The sequence below is a fragment of the Propithecus coquereli genome, unplaced genomic scaffold (assembly GCF_000956105.1).
Source record: "Propithecus coquereli isolate 6110/MARCELLA unplaced genomic scaffold, Pcoq_1.0 Scaffold1, whole genome shotgun sequence".
Lineage (NCBI taxonomy): Eukaryota > Metazoa > Chordata > Mammalia > Primates > Indriidae > Propithecus > Propithecus coquereli.
In genome coordinates this window covers 4357481-4369734 of record NW_012133857.1, presented here as the reverse complement: position 1 = coordinate 4369734, position 12254 = coordinate 4357481, and the positions used below count along the sequence as shown (strand labels likewise).

Below are 12254 nucleotides of genomic sequence, written 5' to 3'. Positions count from 1 at the left end.
CTCTATGTATGATTTTAGAGATTATCACACTCAGGTGCCTACCCTAAATTGCAAAAGCCCAAGTCACTTTTTGTACTTGTATATTTGAGTGGGCACTGAAATTGAAAAAAGATATGAATGGGAATAGAAAAGGAACCCAAACTGAAAAACCACATTCCATTCCAATCAAGTTTAAAAACACCATTTTACATTATTACTACTTGTGCCAACTCATCACTTCATTTTCTTTTCACGTAGTTATACAGGACCCTCATAATAGTCACTATCAGGATAATAAAAAAATTCCAAGGCTCAGATTCTCCCCACAGTGAACCTTACCACTAGCCCACCAAATGGCCCTCCTTAAAATCTGAAAGCGATCATTGCATACTTTCTCTGATTACCTCCCTGCACAGGCTTTGCATTTCTCCTATATCTCTAATTATTATACAATGGCCCATCTCATAATGCCATATCCCCTAAAACCCAAAATGTTCTGCAAACTCATCCAACTCCAGTTGCTCCAGAAGGCAGATGCAGACTCATAGTATAGACCAAAATTGGACGCTATAAAGAACAAATACTGCCATTTCCTACCCAGAGGATAAAAGAGAGTAATCAGGCATGGTCCTTCAGCGTGAGAACTTAGAATGAAGTTGGGAAAACAATAATGACTTATATAAGACAAGACCAATAAAGACATGATCAAGAGCCCAGTGGAAACCCTGATAACTTGAGATGCAACAGGAGTTGAGAAAATGAGGGAACTCACAGGGAGTGAGACAAAGGATTCAGACTACAAGGAGATGACTTCACAGACGAAGCAAGATCCTGAAAGAAATGTACTATTTGGACGGGTGAAGAGCTGGCCATTTCAGGTGAAGAGAGCAGCAGGAAGAGAGGCACAGAGGGAGGAAGCAGTTTGGCACATGGAGAAGATGGGAGAGGCTCTGGTGGGGCTGAGGCAGAGCACGCACTGTGGGGAGGCAGAGGGGAGAGCACTGCAGATGGCCCTGTAACTTCGACAAGTTTCTTCCTGGTATGCAACTTCTGATGCTGAATGAAACTTGCACTCCATTTGAAGGCTTTCCCACACTCCTTACACTCATAAGGTTTCTCCCCTGTGTGAACTCGCTGATGCTGAACCAGGGTGATTTTCTGATTGAATGTCTTCCCACACTCCTGGCATTCATAAGGTCTCTCTCCAGTGTGGATTCTCTGATGCACTAGGAAGTGGGAGCTACAAGTGAAAGTTTTCCAGCATTCATTACACTTGTAAAGTTTTTCCCCAGTGTGGAACCTCTGGTGCTGAAGAAATACCGAACTGCGGCGAAAGGCCTTGCCACACTCTTTACATTCATAAGGTTTCTCTCCAGTGTGGATTCTCTGATGCTGAATCAGGACTGAATTAGAACTGAAACTTTTTCCACACTCCTTACATTCATAGGGTTTCTCCCCAGTGTGAATTCGCTCATGGATGATGCAGTCATAGCGACATCTGAAGGCCTTCCCACATTCCTTACATTTAAAGGGCTTCTCCCCCGTGTGGATTCTCTGATGCCTTACCAGTTTTGAATTATAGCTGAAGGTTTTCCCACACTCTGTACACTCATAGGGCCTCTCTCCACCATGGAGTTTCTGATGTTGAATAAGGTGGGAATTTTGACTGAAGGCTTGCCCACATTCCTCACACGAATACGGTTTTTCCCCAGTGTGAATTTTCTGATGCCGTGACAGTTTTGAGTTATATCTGAAGGTTTTCCCACATTCTTTGCATTTGTAGGTCTTTTTATCAGTATGAATTCTCTGATGCTGGTGAAGGTCTGATTGGGGGTTGTAGTAACTACCACACTGACCACATTTATAGAACACCTGTTCTCTAGGAAGGCCCTGCTTTGTAATGAGATGTGTGCTGACACTACTGCTTTCTTCCAATTTCCTAGCTATCACCTCTCTTTTAACAGTGGAGGATTTAGGATCCTGGACTATTAAATCTGTGCAATCTCCTTTCTTTAAGTTTATTTTCTTCTCTGTGGGATCCTGGACTATCAAATCTATGCAATCTCCTTTCTTTAAGTTTGTTTTCTTCTCTGTGTCACACAGCTGTGAATTCTCTAACCTGTCCCTGAAGTGAGGGTGCTGGGGACTGTCCATCAGCAGCCCCTCCGCTGGCAGTCCGTGAGACTCTGATCCTTTAGAAATGTTCAGTTGTGGAGCTTGTTCCTCCTTCTTAGTCTTGGTTTTACCACCTAGCATGACAAAAAGAAAACACAAGAGTCCCTTATTCTTTAGGCCAGAAGGAAAAGGGATAAAGCAATATGACCTTGCCCTAGACACATGTATTTCTGGAGAGAGACATAGCTACCTAATGGTGCCCCAAAGAGAGAATAAAAACACTGGAGGAGGAGAAGGTAAGCAATGCCATAAGGATGACAAAAAGAGTAAGGACCGCAAAAGCTGTTGCTTAAGGCAAATAGATAAAGGCAAATGGGGATGGGGTGGAGAAGTCCCAGGAAGGAGAAGCAATAAAAAACAGCAGAGGGAGCTGAAGGTGAAAAAAGAGATCTCTAAACTGAAGCAGACAGAGCTGGATAGGCAACTCTAGGACCACATGGTATCCAGAGGGCTGGGAGATGCTGTCTACGATAGTGGATCCCAAGGCTTAATCAAGGCATGAAACCTGTCAAAATGATTTAAAATATTCTGTCATTTTTATTTTTTTATGTATTTTTTAAAATTATTTTTTCTATATCTCTTACATTTAAAGTTTATAAAGGGCTTTCACATTCACTATCTTATTCTTACTTTACTTCCTACAAGAACCTTGTGAGGAAGACACAGGTATTACTTCTATTTTATTTTATTTATTTATTATAGAGATAGGATTTTGCTACGTTGCCCAGCTGGTCTTGAACTCCTGAGCTCAAGCAATCTCCCACCTCAGGGTCTTAAAATGCTGGGATTACAGGCATCAGTCACCACACCCGATCCAATATTCTGTCATTTTTAAAGAGATGTACTCTATCACAAGTCTGACTAGAAAGAAAATAGTTTCTGACACTGGGCTGGTTACGAAGGGTTCATAAGAAGACCAAAATTTCAAAACCCAAATGCTGTCCTCTGGGAGACTGACCTCTGAAAGGGGAAAAGACAGGCCTGGTCAACAACCCTGCCCAGACTGGGGATGGCAACTGGGGCAGGGTGGAGAGCTCATGCTCTCCCTGGTGGTGCTACAATATAGAAAGAAATTTTGCCTTTTCAAGCACCAACAGTCTGACAAGTAAAACTTCCACCTCAGTGTTTCTCAAGCCTTGTTGACTATGACTCACATTTTAGATCCTAATCCAGTACAGACTTGCTTACACAAGCACACAACTAAAACAGAAATAAGTTTCACAAAACACTATACTTAACAAGAGCAATGCATTCATGATAGATTTTATACTATTTTGGTTTATTTTATTTACACCTAGTACAGCCTATCTATCTATTTATTTATTTATGGGGGACAGGGTTTTGCTCTGTTGCCAAGCTGGAGTGCAGTGGCATGATCATAGCTCACTGCAGTCTTGAACTCCTGGGCTCAAGCAATCCTATTATCTCAGCCTCCCAAATAGCTAGGACTACAGGTGCATACCACCATATCTGGCTAATTTTTTTAATTTTTTTATAGGCATGTGGTCTTGTTATGTTTCCCAGGCTAGTCTCGAACTCCTGGCCTCAAGTGATCCTCCCACCTTGGCCTCCCAAAATGCTGGGATTACAGGCATGAGCCACCATGCCTGGTCCAGTCTATTTTTAAAATGCTGATCACAACTCACAGATGAGTTGCAACCCAGAGTTTAAGGAACATAGCTCTAGATTCTCAAGAACAGTGGTCTCAAATTATGGTCCTGGAACCAGCATCATCTGGAAATTTGTTAGAAATGCAAATTCTCAGGCCCACCCTAGTCTACTGAAATAGAATCTCTGGAGGTGGCACCTAGCAATCTGTATTTTAACAAGCCTCACAAGTAATTCTGATGCGCGCCAGAGTTTGAAACTTATTGATCGGAAACTAAAAGAGGCAGATCGAGGTGGTTCTTTCACTTACTTAAGGCTGCATAGTCCCATGTGGTTACCAGCCACACATGTGGCTATTTAAATTTTAATTAATTAAATTAATTTAAATGAAATAAAATTAAAAATTCAGTTTCTCGGTTGCACTAGCCACACGCATATGGCTAATGTCTACCACACTGAACAGTGCAGATAGCTAACATTCCATACTACAGAAAGTTCTACTGAATTAATGCTGGGTTAAAGCCTTTGCCAAGCTAAATAGACAACATGTGGATGTGGCAAAGGGAAACACTGAGAACTGCAGGAAGGCTACTGGGAAAGGCTCTTCATCAAGATGACCTAAAATGCTGAAGTCAACCCAAAGGCATTGATTAGGATAGAAGTGGGAGGGACTCAGAAAGGAGCATTTGGTTTACAGAGGCTCTGAACAGTATGAAGGATTGAGAGAGTATGAGAACAGGGCAACTGAATGAGAAAGGCTATAAACCAAATCTCTGAATGGTTCTTTACATTCACCTCCATTTAGTATCTTTCAAAAAAGGGAATCATTCATTCCCAATATATAAACAAGCCTTCTTTCAAACGCTAATTTATAATTTAGTGTTTAGGAATTCAGAAAAGTTCCATTCTTATGTACAGTTTCATATACACACATATACACATAAAAATGTTCTTATAGAAACAAGTTCTTACTATATTGTGTTTATATTCCTAAGTTGACCAACAGAAGCCTATTTTCACCACCAGAGTTTGAAACTCTTTAGCTTTACAAAGAAAAATGACAGAAAATGAAATGGCTGGACTAGTGTTTTCCAGTTTGGGGATGAAGCTCTAGTGAGCAACACTTCTCTGAATAACAGTGACTGCTTTCATCCCCACGACAGCCATATGACAGGAGAAACACCTCTTTCGGGTTAAATAACTGAAAGAAAGGAGGAGGCAAAGCTGGAATGAAAGATGGTAGGTTCTCCTGCTCACCGGTGCACATGCCTCTCAGGGCCTCTCCCCCAGCAGACATCCAGGGATCCGGGACCCATGGTGCTTCTCCTTGCTCCAGCTGGAAAATCAGATCTGGTTTGAGAACTGGAAATGCTGCCAGAGGAGAAAACAAAAAGGAACAGGAAGCTGAGGAGAGTCACCAGCGGCCTCCCTCAGACTACCCTCTGCTTTGTCAGGTAAAAAAAAGAAGTGGATGCCCTGGGAGACTCAGTGAGGTCAGTGAGGAGAGAATCTGGGGAAATCTAAAGAAGGGCTCAAAGCTTATTCTGGCCTCTAAGAGGACAGAAAGCTCCACAGTCACTGGAGGTATGTACATGGGGGTCCTAGGAGACTGTCACACATAGGAGATGGGACCAAGGTCTCCTCCAGGGAACTGGAAGACTGGAGGTGGTGCACCAGGAACCTTCTCGCTTCTCTCTGTGCCCAGAGGAAGGCCCCTTGCAGTGGAGTCCCCACTAGGAATCAGAAAAGGGGGGGTCCTATTAAAAACCAAAGCAAACCCAGCCCTTTCTCCATCCAGGTACTGCTAAAACTGGGGATTAGGGAGCTCAGTTCAAAGGACATCATTCCTGGTGGTATCAGAGATCCCAGAGCTGCTAAGGAGGAATCTAGGAGCCCCTAAGGGCAGAAGCTGAGTTTCAAAGAGGAAGGAGGACTTACGCAAGGAAGCCACATTTGCATAATTCTCCAGCATCACCTCCTTGTACAGGGCCCTCTGCATAGAGTCCAGGCTGGCCCATTCATTCTGGGTAAAGTACACAGCCACGTCCTCGAAGATCACTGGCTCCTGAAATGACAGGTTCCTGCTGAAGCCCTGCATAAGAGCTGGGGTGGCGGTGGGGGGAGCTGAATTCCAGGGAAGGGATAAATCTAATGGAATCCATGGCTCTGAGCCCCATGGAAGGTTTGTACTGGTGAGGAGAGCCACACAGTACCCTAGTCAAGGGAAGCCCTCAGCCACTTTCCCATCTTCCATGTCCACACCTCTGGAGCTCCAATATTAATCATCTTAAGCACACAGTCCAACACCTGCTGTCCTCTGCTTGGTGATCATGTCAACCTATGTCTGGTTCCATAAGCCAGGTATATTTTTCTGGCATGTTTTCTAAATCAACCACAGCAGGTACCTGTCTTTCAACCTGCTTCCATCCATCCTGAAGCACCTGTCAGGGCCTTCCACTCAGCTTCTCTCTAGTCTTCCTCCTCCACACCTTCTATAGACACAGGAATGATTCCAGGGAGATATTCATTCTGGATATTTCTCCCTCTTTCTACCACCTCGCCTTATCAGAAAATGCTGGTTCTCCCTTGAAGGCAATGTACAGTGTCACTTCCTCATCTCCTAACACACTTGACTCCAGGGACAGGACGGCAGTCTCCCGTCTTTGTGCAGAGATCTGTCCCCTGATCACCTAAGCTCTGCCAGACTTGCCAATGCTGTCCTCTTCACCATGTGTATCCCTCTCTGCCTCCCACTACAACCATCTCCAACTTCTCAAGGAAGAAGGAAACCATCACAGGTTGTTTAGGGCTTTGTTACTTTTACATCAAGTTGTTCAATCGCAATAATACATCTGTGAAGTAAGAATTATTATTTCCCTTTTCAGATGAGGGGAATCAGCAATATCAAGCACCTTGAAATGGACTAAGGGGAGTCCTTTTTATCTAAGTCTCTATTACAGGGTTGTACAAGGAAGCAAAAACTTCAAAATGAACTAACCATTTTTATGTAGATTAGTCCTACTATAACATTTCTCTCTGACTCACACTGTACTCCATCCCCGTTTATCTTGTTAGCAAACTTCTCTTTGTGCTTAGTCTCTTCTGGGTGGAAGAAAGATAACTCCGGAAGTACTAGAAAATCTGTAGTCATCATTGTAAAGATTGGTTTATGCAAAAATCATCAGTAGATCCTAAATCTAGGAGGAAATTTGGATGAGAAGCAGGATATTTGCATGACCTTAAATGTCTCCCCATAGATTACTTATTAGTTGCAAAAGGAAAACAGTAACTATACAGTAAAGAAATCAGATGACACCTTGACAAGGAAGTTCATATATGGCTGGTGTGACTGAGGAACTGAATTTTTAATTTTAATTGATTTTAATTTAAATAGGCACATGTAGCTAAGGGGTAATTTATTGGACAGTACAGAATAGATACTTCACTGACCCCAAATGTTAACAACACTCTGTCTTACTTCCTTCAGAGTCAACAGCTGGGAACATAGACCTCACCTTTCCTCACATTATGCTTTACTCCTCCTCACCTCTGAGATAACTCTCTAATTATCAATGCATTCTTTGGTTCCTTGTTTCTTGAAACATTTAGCTTCTCAATATCCTGCTCCATCCGTGATCACTGTGCTTCTCTCCTTTGTTTGCACTTATTCCTTCTCCATTATTAGGTGGGGCTGTTGATTCCCCTGTATTGGAAGTAGGTTACAGAGGCAGCACAGCAGAGTGACAAACAGCATAGACATTTAGAACTGTGGTTCTCAACATGGGGGTAATTTTGCCCCCCATGGGATATGTGGCAATGTCTGGAGTTGCCACAACTGCAGCATGGTGGTGGTGGAAGTGGTACTGGCATCCATTAGATAGTGGCCAGAAATGTTGCTGAACATCTTACAATGTATACCCAAAACAAAGAATCACCTGGTATGAAAAGTAAATAGCACCAAGGTTGAAAACCCTGCTCTAGAGCCAGACTCCCTAGGATCAAATCCCATTCTATCCCTGATATTCATTAACTATGTGACCCTGGATGAGATATTTAACCTTCGTGTGCCTCAGTTGCCCCATTTGTAAAACTAGGATAATAGTAGTAACTATCTGATAGGGCTCGTGTAAGGATAAAATGGGTTAATGTGTACAAAGCACTAAAACATCACCTGGCACATGATGTCATATAAATCTCAGCACTTATTACAACCACAGATAAGATTGGGGGAATTTCCTAGAAGATTCTAAATGACAAATATTCCTCATAGAAATTATAGCAAAGATGAACAGGTGTGTGCATCTGTTTGTGTGTGCATACACTCCCTTTCTTCCTAAGTAATAGAACCCTAATTTTACTTGAGGTTGCACTCAGCCCTGGCAACTAAGTGAGACCAATGAAATGCAAGTATATTATCAGGGACTTCTGGGAAGGTTCCTAAAAAAGAAAGGTTCACCTTTTCCGGCATTTCCTCTTCTAGCTGGAATGCACACATGATGGCTAGAGATCATGTGGCCATCTTGGACCGTAAAGTGGCCTAGAGCATGCGAGACAGTGCTAGGATGGTAGAGCAGAAAGACGGAAAGAGCCTGAGAGCAGGATAATAGTGGAGCTGCTACACTAGCCCTGGATTGACTCTCACAGACTTCTTTTGCATGAGAGAAAAGGCTCTACCTTGTTTAAGCCACTGTCACTTGGGGTTTTCTTAGTAGAACCTAATCCTAAGTAACTACTGTACTTCAGGCAAAGCACTAGGAGAGCAACCTACTCCCTACAGATGTTTAAACATTTCCTGACTTATAGGAACTAATTTTGGCTGAAGTGCTCAAACAGAAGTAGATTGTCCAATATCCAATATCCACAAAAAGGAGTGCATACACATTGCTTTTAAGTCTCTGGGATGGAGCTTTCTCATTACATAATATGTCCATTACGTGATACACTCAGCTTCTCATTACATGATCTAGGACATTAGAGAAAAATCCAGTGAAATCATCCACTATCACACAGAAAACTCTGGAGGGACACTGCTTTCAATGCTGTGTGAATTTATGTCAACAAAGGATACAGGCTCTCATAGAGTCTATGCTGCCATCTTTGCAATGGGCTAAAGGCACTGGCTTCAGCTCCAAACTCAGCGTTCCTCCAAGAATACACCTCCCTCATCAAGCCACATCTTCCAAATGCTCCCAGTTTTGGCCTCACTGTACCCTAACTGGGTGGCCTGCAGGGCAAACTCCTTCCCTGGGAGTGCCTGTCAAATCTCAGAAGGTGGCTTTCCTCTGTGTACTGTGATGCAGACTAGCACTCCTCAAATTTTAACTTGCTGATTAACTCCCTTGATCTTGTAAAAAATGTAGATTCTGATTCAGGAGATCTGGCGTGGGGCCTGAAATTCTGCCTAACAAGCCCCCTGGTGATGCAGAAGCTGCTCATCTATGGACCACACTGTTAGTTTTCATGGATGCAGATTCTCACTTTCTAGAATTCTTTCCTTCTTTCCCAACGAACTGGATCCTCCCAAATTTACCTGCTCTCCTTCATCAATGCCCCTAGCATACTCCTTTGCCATACTCTATTGATGGATGCAAAGCTCAGCACGGGGACTGGCCAAGTCAGGCTACTGAACCTGTTAGTGACCTTTCATATCTGTTCTGAATATGGAAAGCTGGAACAAAGCTCTGCTCACCTGGAACCATACTGTCTGGAGCATGGCTGATGACCCCTGGCTTCATGTACTGCCCTCTTGTTTGGAAAAACAAGAACCTGCAGAACTAAGAGGAGAGACAACCACAATGAGATTGATTCCGTCTTGTTTTCCACACTCTCCACTTCTTCCCTCTTAGTCTCCTGGCACTATCAATGGAAATAGATATTCTTAGGACACTTTGCCTGTTCTCAACCACCTTCTCCACTGATTCATAGGATCCTGCAAATTCTCCCTTTGTATATTCTCCTATAGATCTGTCTGGTGAAGCTCGAAATTCCTAGAAAGAATATTTGTGAAGCAAGAGTCAAGAACTGCAATGGATTCATGGCTTTTAAGAAAATCCTTTGCCCCACTATGAATACATTACTAAGTAGGTTGTACTGAATGCTTCTAGTGATCGTGTCAAAGACCCAAAAGGAGCTTCTAGAGAGAAAGTAGGATAACGGGTACTCTTGAACCAACCACGGGCTGCAGGACAAAATGCAAGTGGTAATCTGGCTCCAGGTGACAAGGGTAAGACGCTCAATGTCCCAGCGGGCAATGCTGACCGGAGACCCGATCGGGAGCTGAAAACTGGACCCAGGGAAAACAGGCGACCCTACAGTCACGGGCCGTCCGCCCTGAGTACGGAGAGCCAGACAGGACATCAAGCCAGCTCTTTGGGACAGGAAGGTCGATTGAGCTTCCGAGGGCAGGGAGCTGGACCCGGGCTCCGGGGCAGGCACGCGGGCCTCTAGGACGGTGTCTGCGCGGTCCCAACGCTGGACCTCCAGGACAGGGAACCGGGTCAGGGAACGCCTGGTCGGGGAACCTCACCCGGAGTCACTCACCCGGAGCGCCAGCAGCCAAGGCAGAAGCGCGAGCGGGCTGCGGTTCCTAGCGCCTCTCTAGGAAGTCGGGAGGCTGGCCCTTCTCTATGGTTTCCCCCAAGCCAGACTCCCACCCCTCCCTTCCCCATGACCCCTCGGCACTTGGTTTCTATTAATTATTTTCGCTTATGTGTTAGCACTCCAACCAGACGATAAATTCCTCAAGGACAGAGTCCACATTATTCTTGTTATGCTCTGAATTCTGGCTGTAGCGTTTACTAGCAGTAACTTAACCTTCTGATGGATTTATAGCCCCTGCCTCCCACTTAATGTCTGATTTACTGGACTGTGACCTAAGACGTAGGGTCTGGGGTCTCATTGTCTGCGTTCCTGGCTCCTGGCTCCGCCGTTTATTAACAGTATGGAGTTATACTTAAATCTTTGCCTCAATTTCTCAAGGGAGAATGGTAATAGTTTTGAATTTATAAATTCAGTGGATTGAGTCAGTTCATGTAAAACACATTTTCTGTTTTTGTATCATATCTAAGTCAAAATAAATGCTAGATAAATTATTGCTGACATTATTATTCCTGTGTATCATCACCACTCTCCTGGAAGACACTTCCTTATCTCTTTCTCTAGCCCAGATAAAATAATCATGGCAATAGTTCCTCCTATTGGCCAGGCACTGTGCAGATAGATCCGAGCCAGAGACCTGTGTTTCAAATTGCCTATTGTTTATTTCTGCTTGACTACTCCGCAAGAGCCTAAAATTCAAAATGTTCCAAACTAATCTTATCATCCTTCCCTCACCTTCCTGTTCCTCCTCCAGGATTCCCTCATCCCGCGGAAACGCACCAGTTTGCATCCAACCAACCAAGTCGGTCATCTGGGATAACTCCTTCCTCTGCATCTTCTCTGTCCTGGATTACTGAGACAGCCTCCTAACCATTTCCCTGGTCTCCAGTCCAGCCTCCTCCAATCCTTGCTTCCACACTGCAGCCGGGATGATTTAAGATGCAAATCTGGTCATGCCACTGTTTGCTTTTTAAAACTCTTCAGAAATATCTGGCTCTTTCAGGTACTGTCCCTAAACCTTTCAGATCTGAGAACATATACCTAGAGGCACAAGCCAGAGGGGGGGAAAAAAAAAGATTTGAGAACAGCTGTCCCTCAAAGAAGTCCTTTCTCACTTCCTAGATGATGGTCTCCTGGCTCCCCATGCTTACTGCTGTAATAGTGCACTGCTGACATTGCCTTTTTACTGTCTTTCTCCCCAGTAGACTCTAAGCTCGTGCTATAGTTTGAATGTCCCCTCCAAAACTCGTAGATATTAAGAGGAGGAGCCTTTAAGAGGTGATTAGACCATGAAGGCTCTGTTCTCATGAATGAATGAATGCCATTATCAAGGGAGTGGGTTATTGTGGAAGTGAGTTCCTGATAAAAACGATGAATTTGGCCCTATCCTCTCTCTGTCTCTCAAGTGCTCACTTGTCATTCCACCTACCATGGGATGACTCAGCATGAAGGCCCTTACTAGATGCTAGTGCCCTGCTCTTGGACTTCCCAGCCCCCCAGAACCATAAGCCAAATAAACTTCTATTGTTTATAAATTACCCAGTCTGTGGTATTATGTTATAGCAGCAAAAAATGAAGACAGTTCCTTTAGGAGAACTCCTTCAGCAGGTACACCACAAATATTTGTTGAATGAATGAACTTATTTCACCTCTCTTAACCGGCTTCACGTGAAAATAGGAATATTGTGAAAAGTAAATGAGATATGTGTGTCTTCTGGAGCAGAGGAGAATTCACAAATTCTTGTTTCTGTCCCTTCATTTTCCAACAGTGCCTAGTCCAGAGTAAGAGAGAGTAAGGGTACTGCTGGACTCTCTTCAAAGTTCTAAAGGGAAACTATTTTAAATCAAGAACTCTAAAGAAACAAACTAGCACACAGATATGTCAAGATAAAAAT

The 12254-nt window shown here is 43.7% G+C and overlaps 2 protein-coding genes across 2 annotated transcripts in view; both read right to left on the bottom strand.

The window, feature by feature from the left end:
• Window positions 1–747: 747 nt before the first annotated feature.
• Window positions 748–9475, bottom strand: ZNF619 (zinc finger protein 619). Its single transcript, XM_012651619.1, is given in 6 exon segments — window positions 748–2228; window positions 5020–5133; window positions 5379–5431; window positions 5433–5495; window positions 5697–5854; window positions 9452–9475. Coding segments are annotated over 6 exon segments (1893 nt in total).
• An 18-nt stretch (window positions 9476–9493) lies between these two features.
• Window positions 9494–12254, bottom strand: part of RPL14 (ribosomal protein L14) — a 31590-nt gene continuing 28829 nt past the window's right edge. Inside the window, exons 6-7 of the mRNA XM_012650530.1 lie at window positions 9655–9749; window positions 9494–9536 (exon numbers count right to left, since the gene is read on the bottom strand). Of these exons, the coding sequence (XP_012505984.1) occupies window positions 9494–9536; window positions 9655–9749 (138 nt within the window). The remainder of the gene's footprint in view (window positions 9537–9654; window positions 9750–12254) is intronic.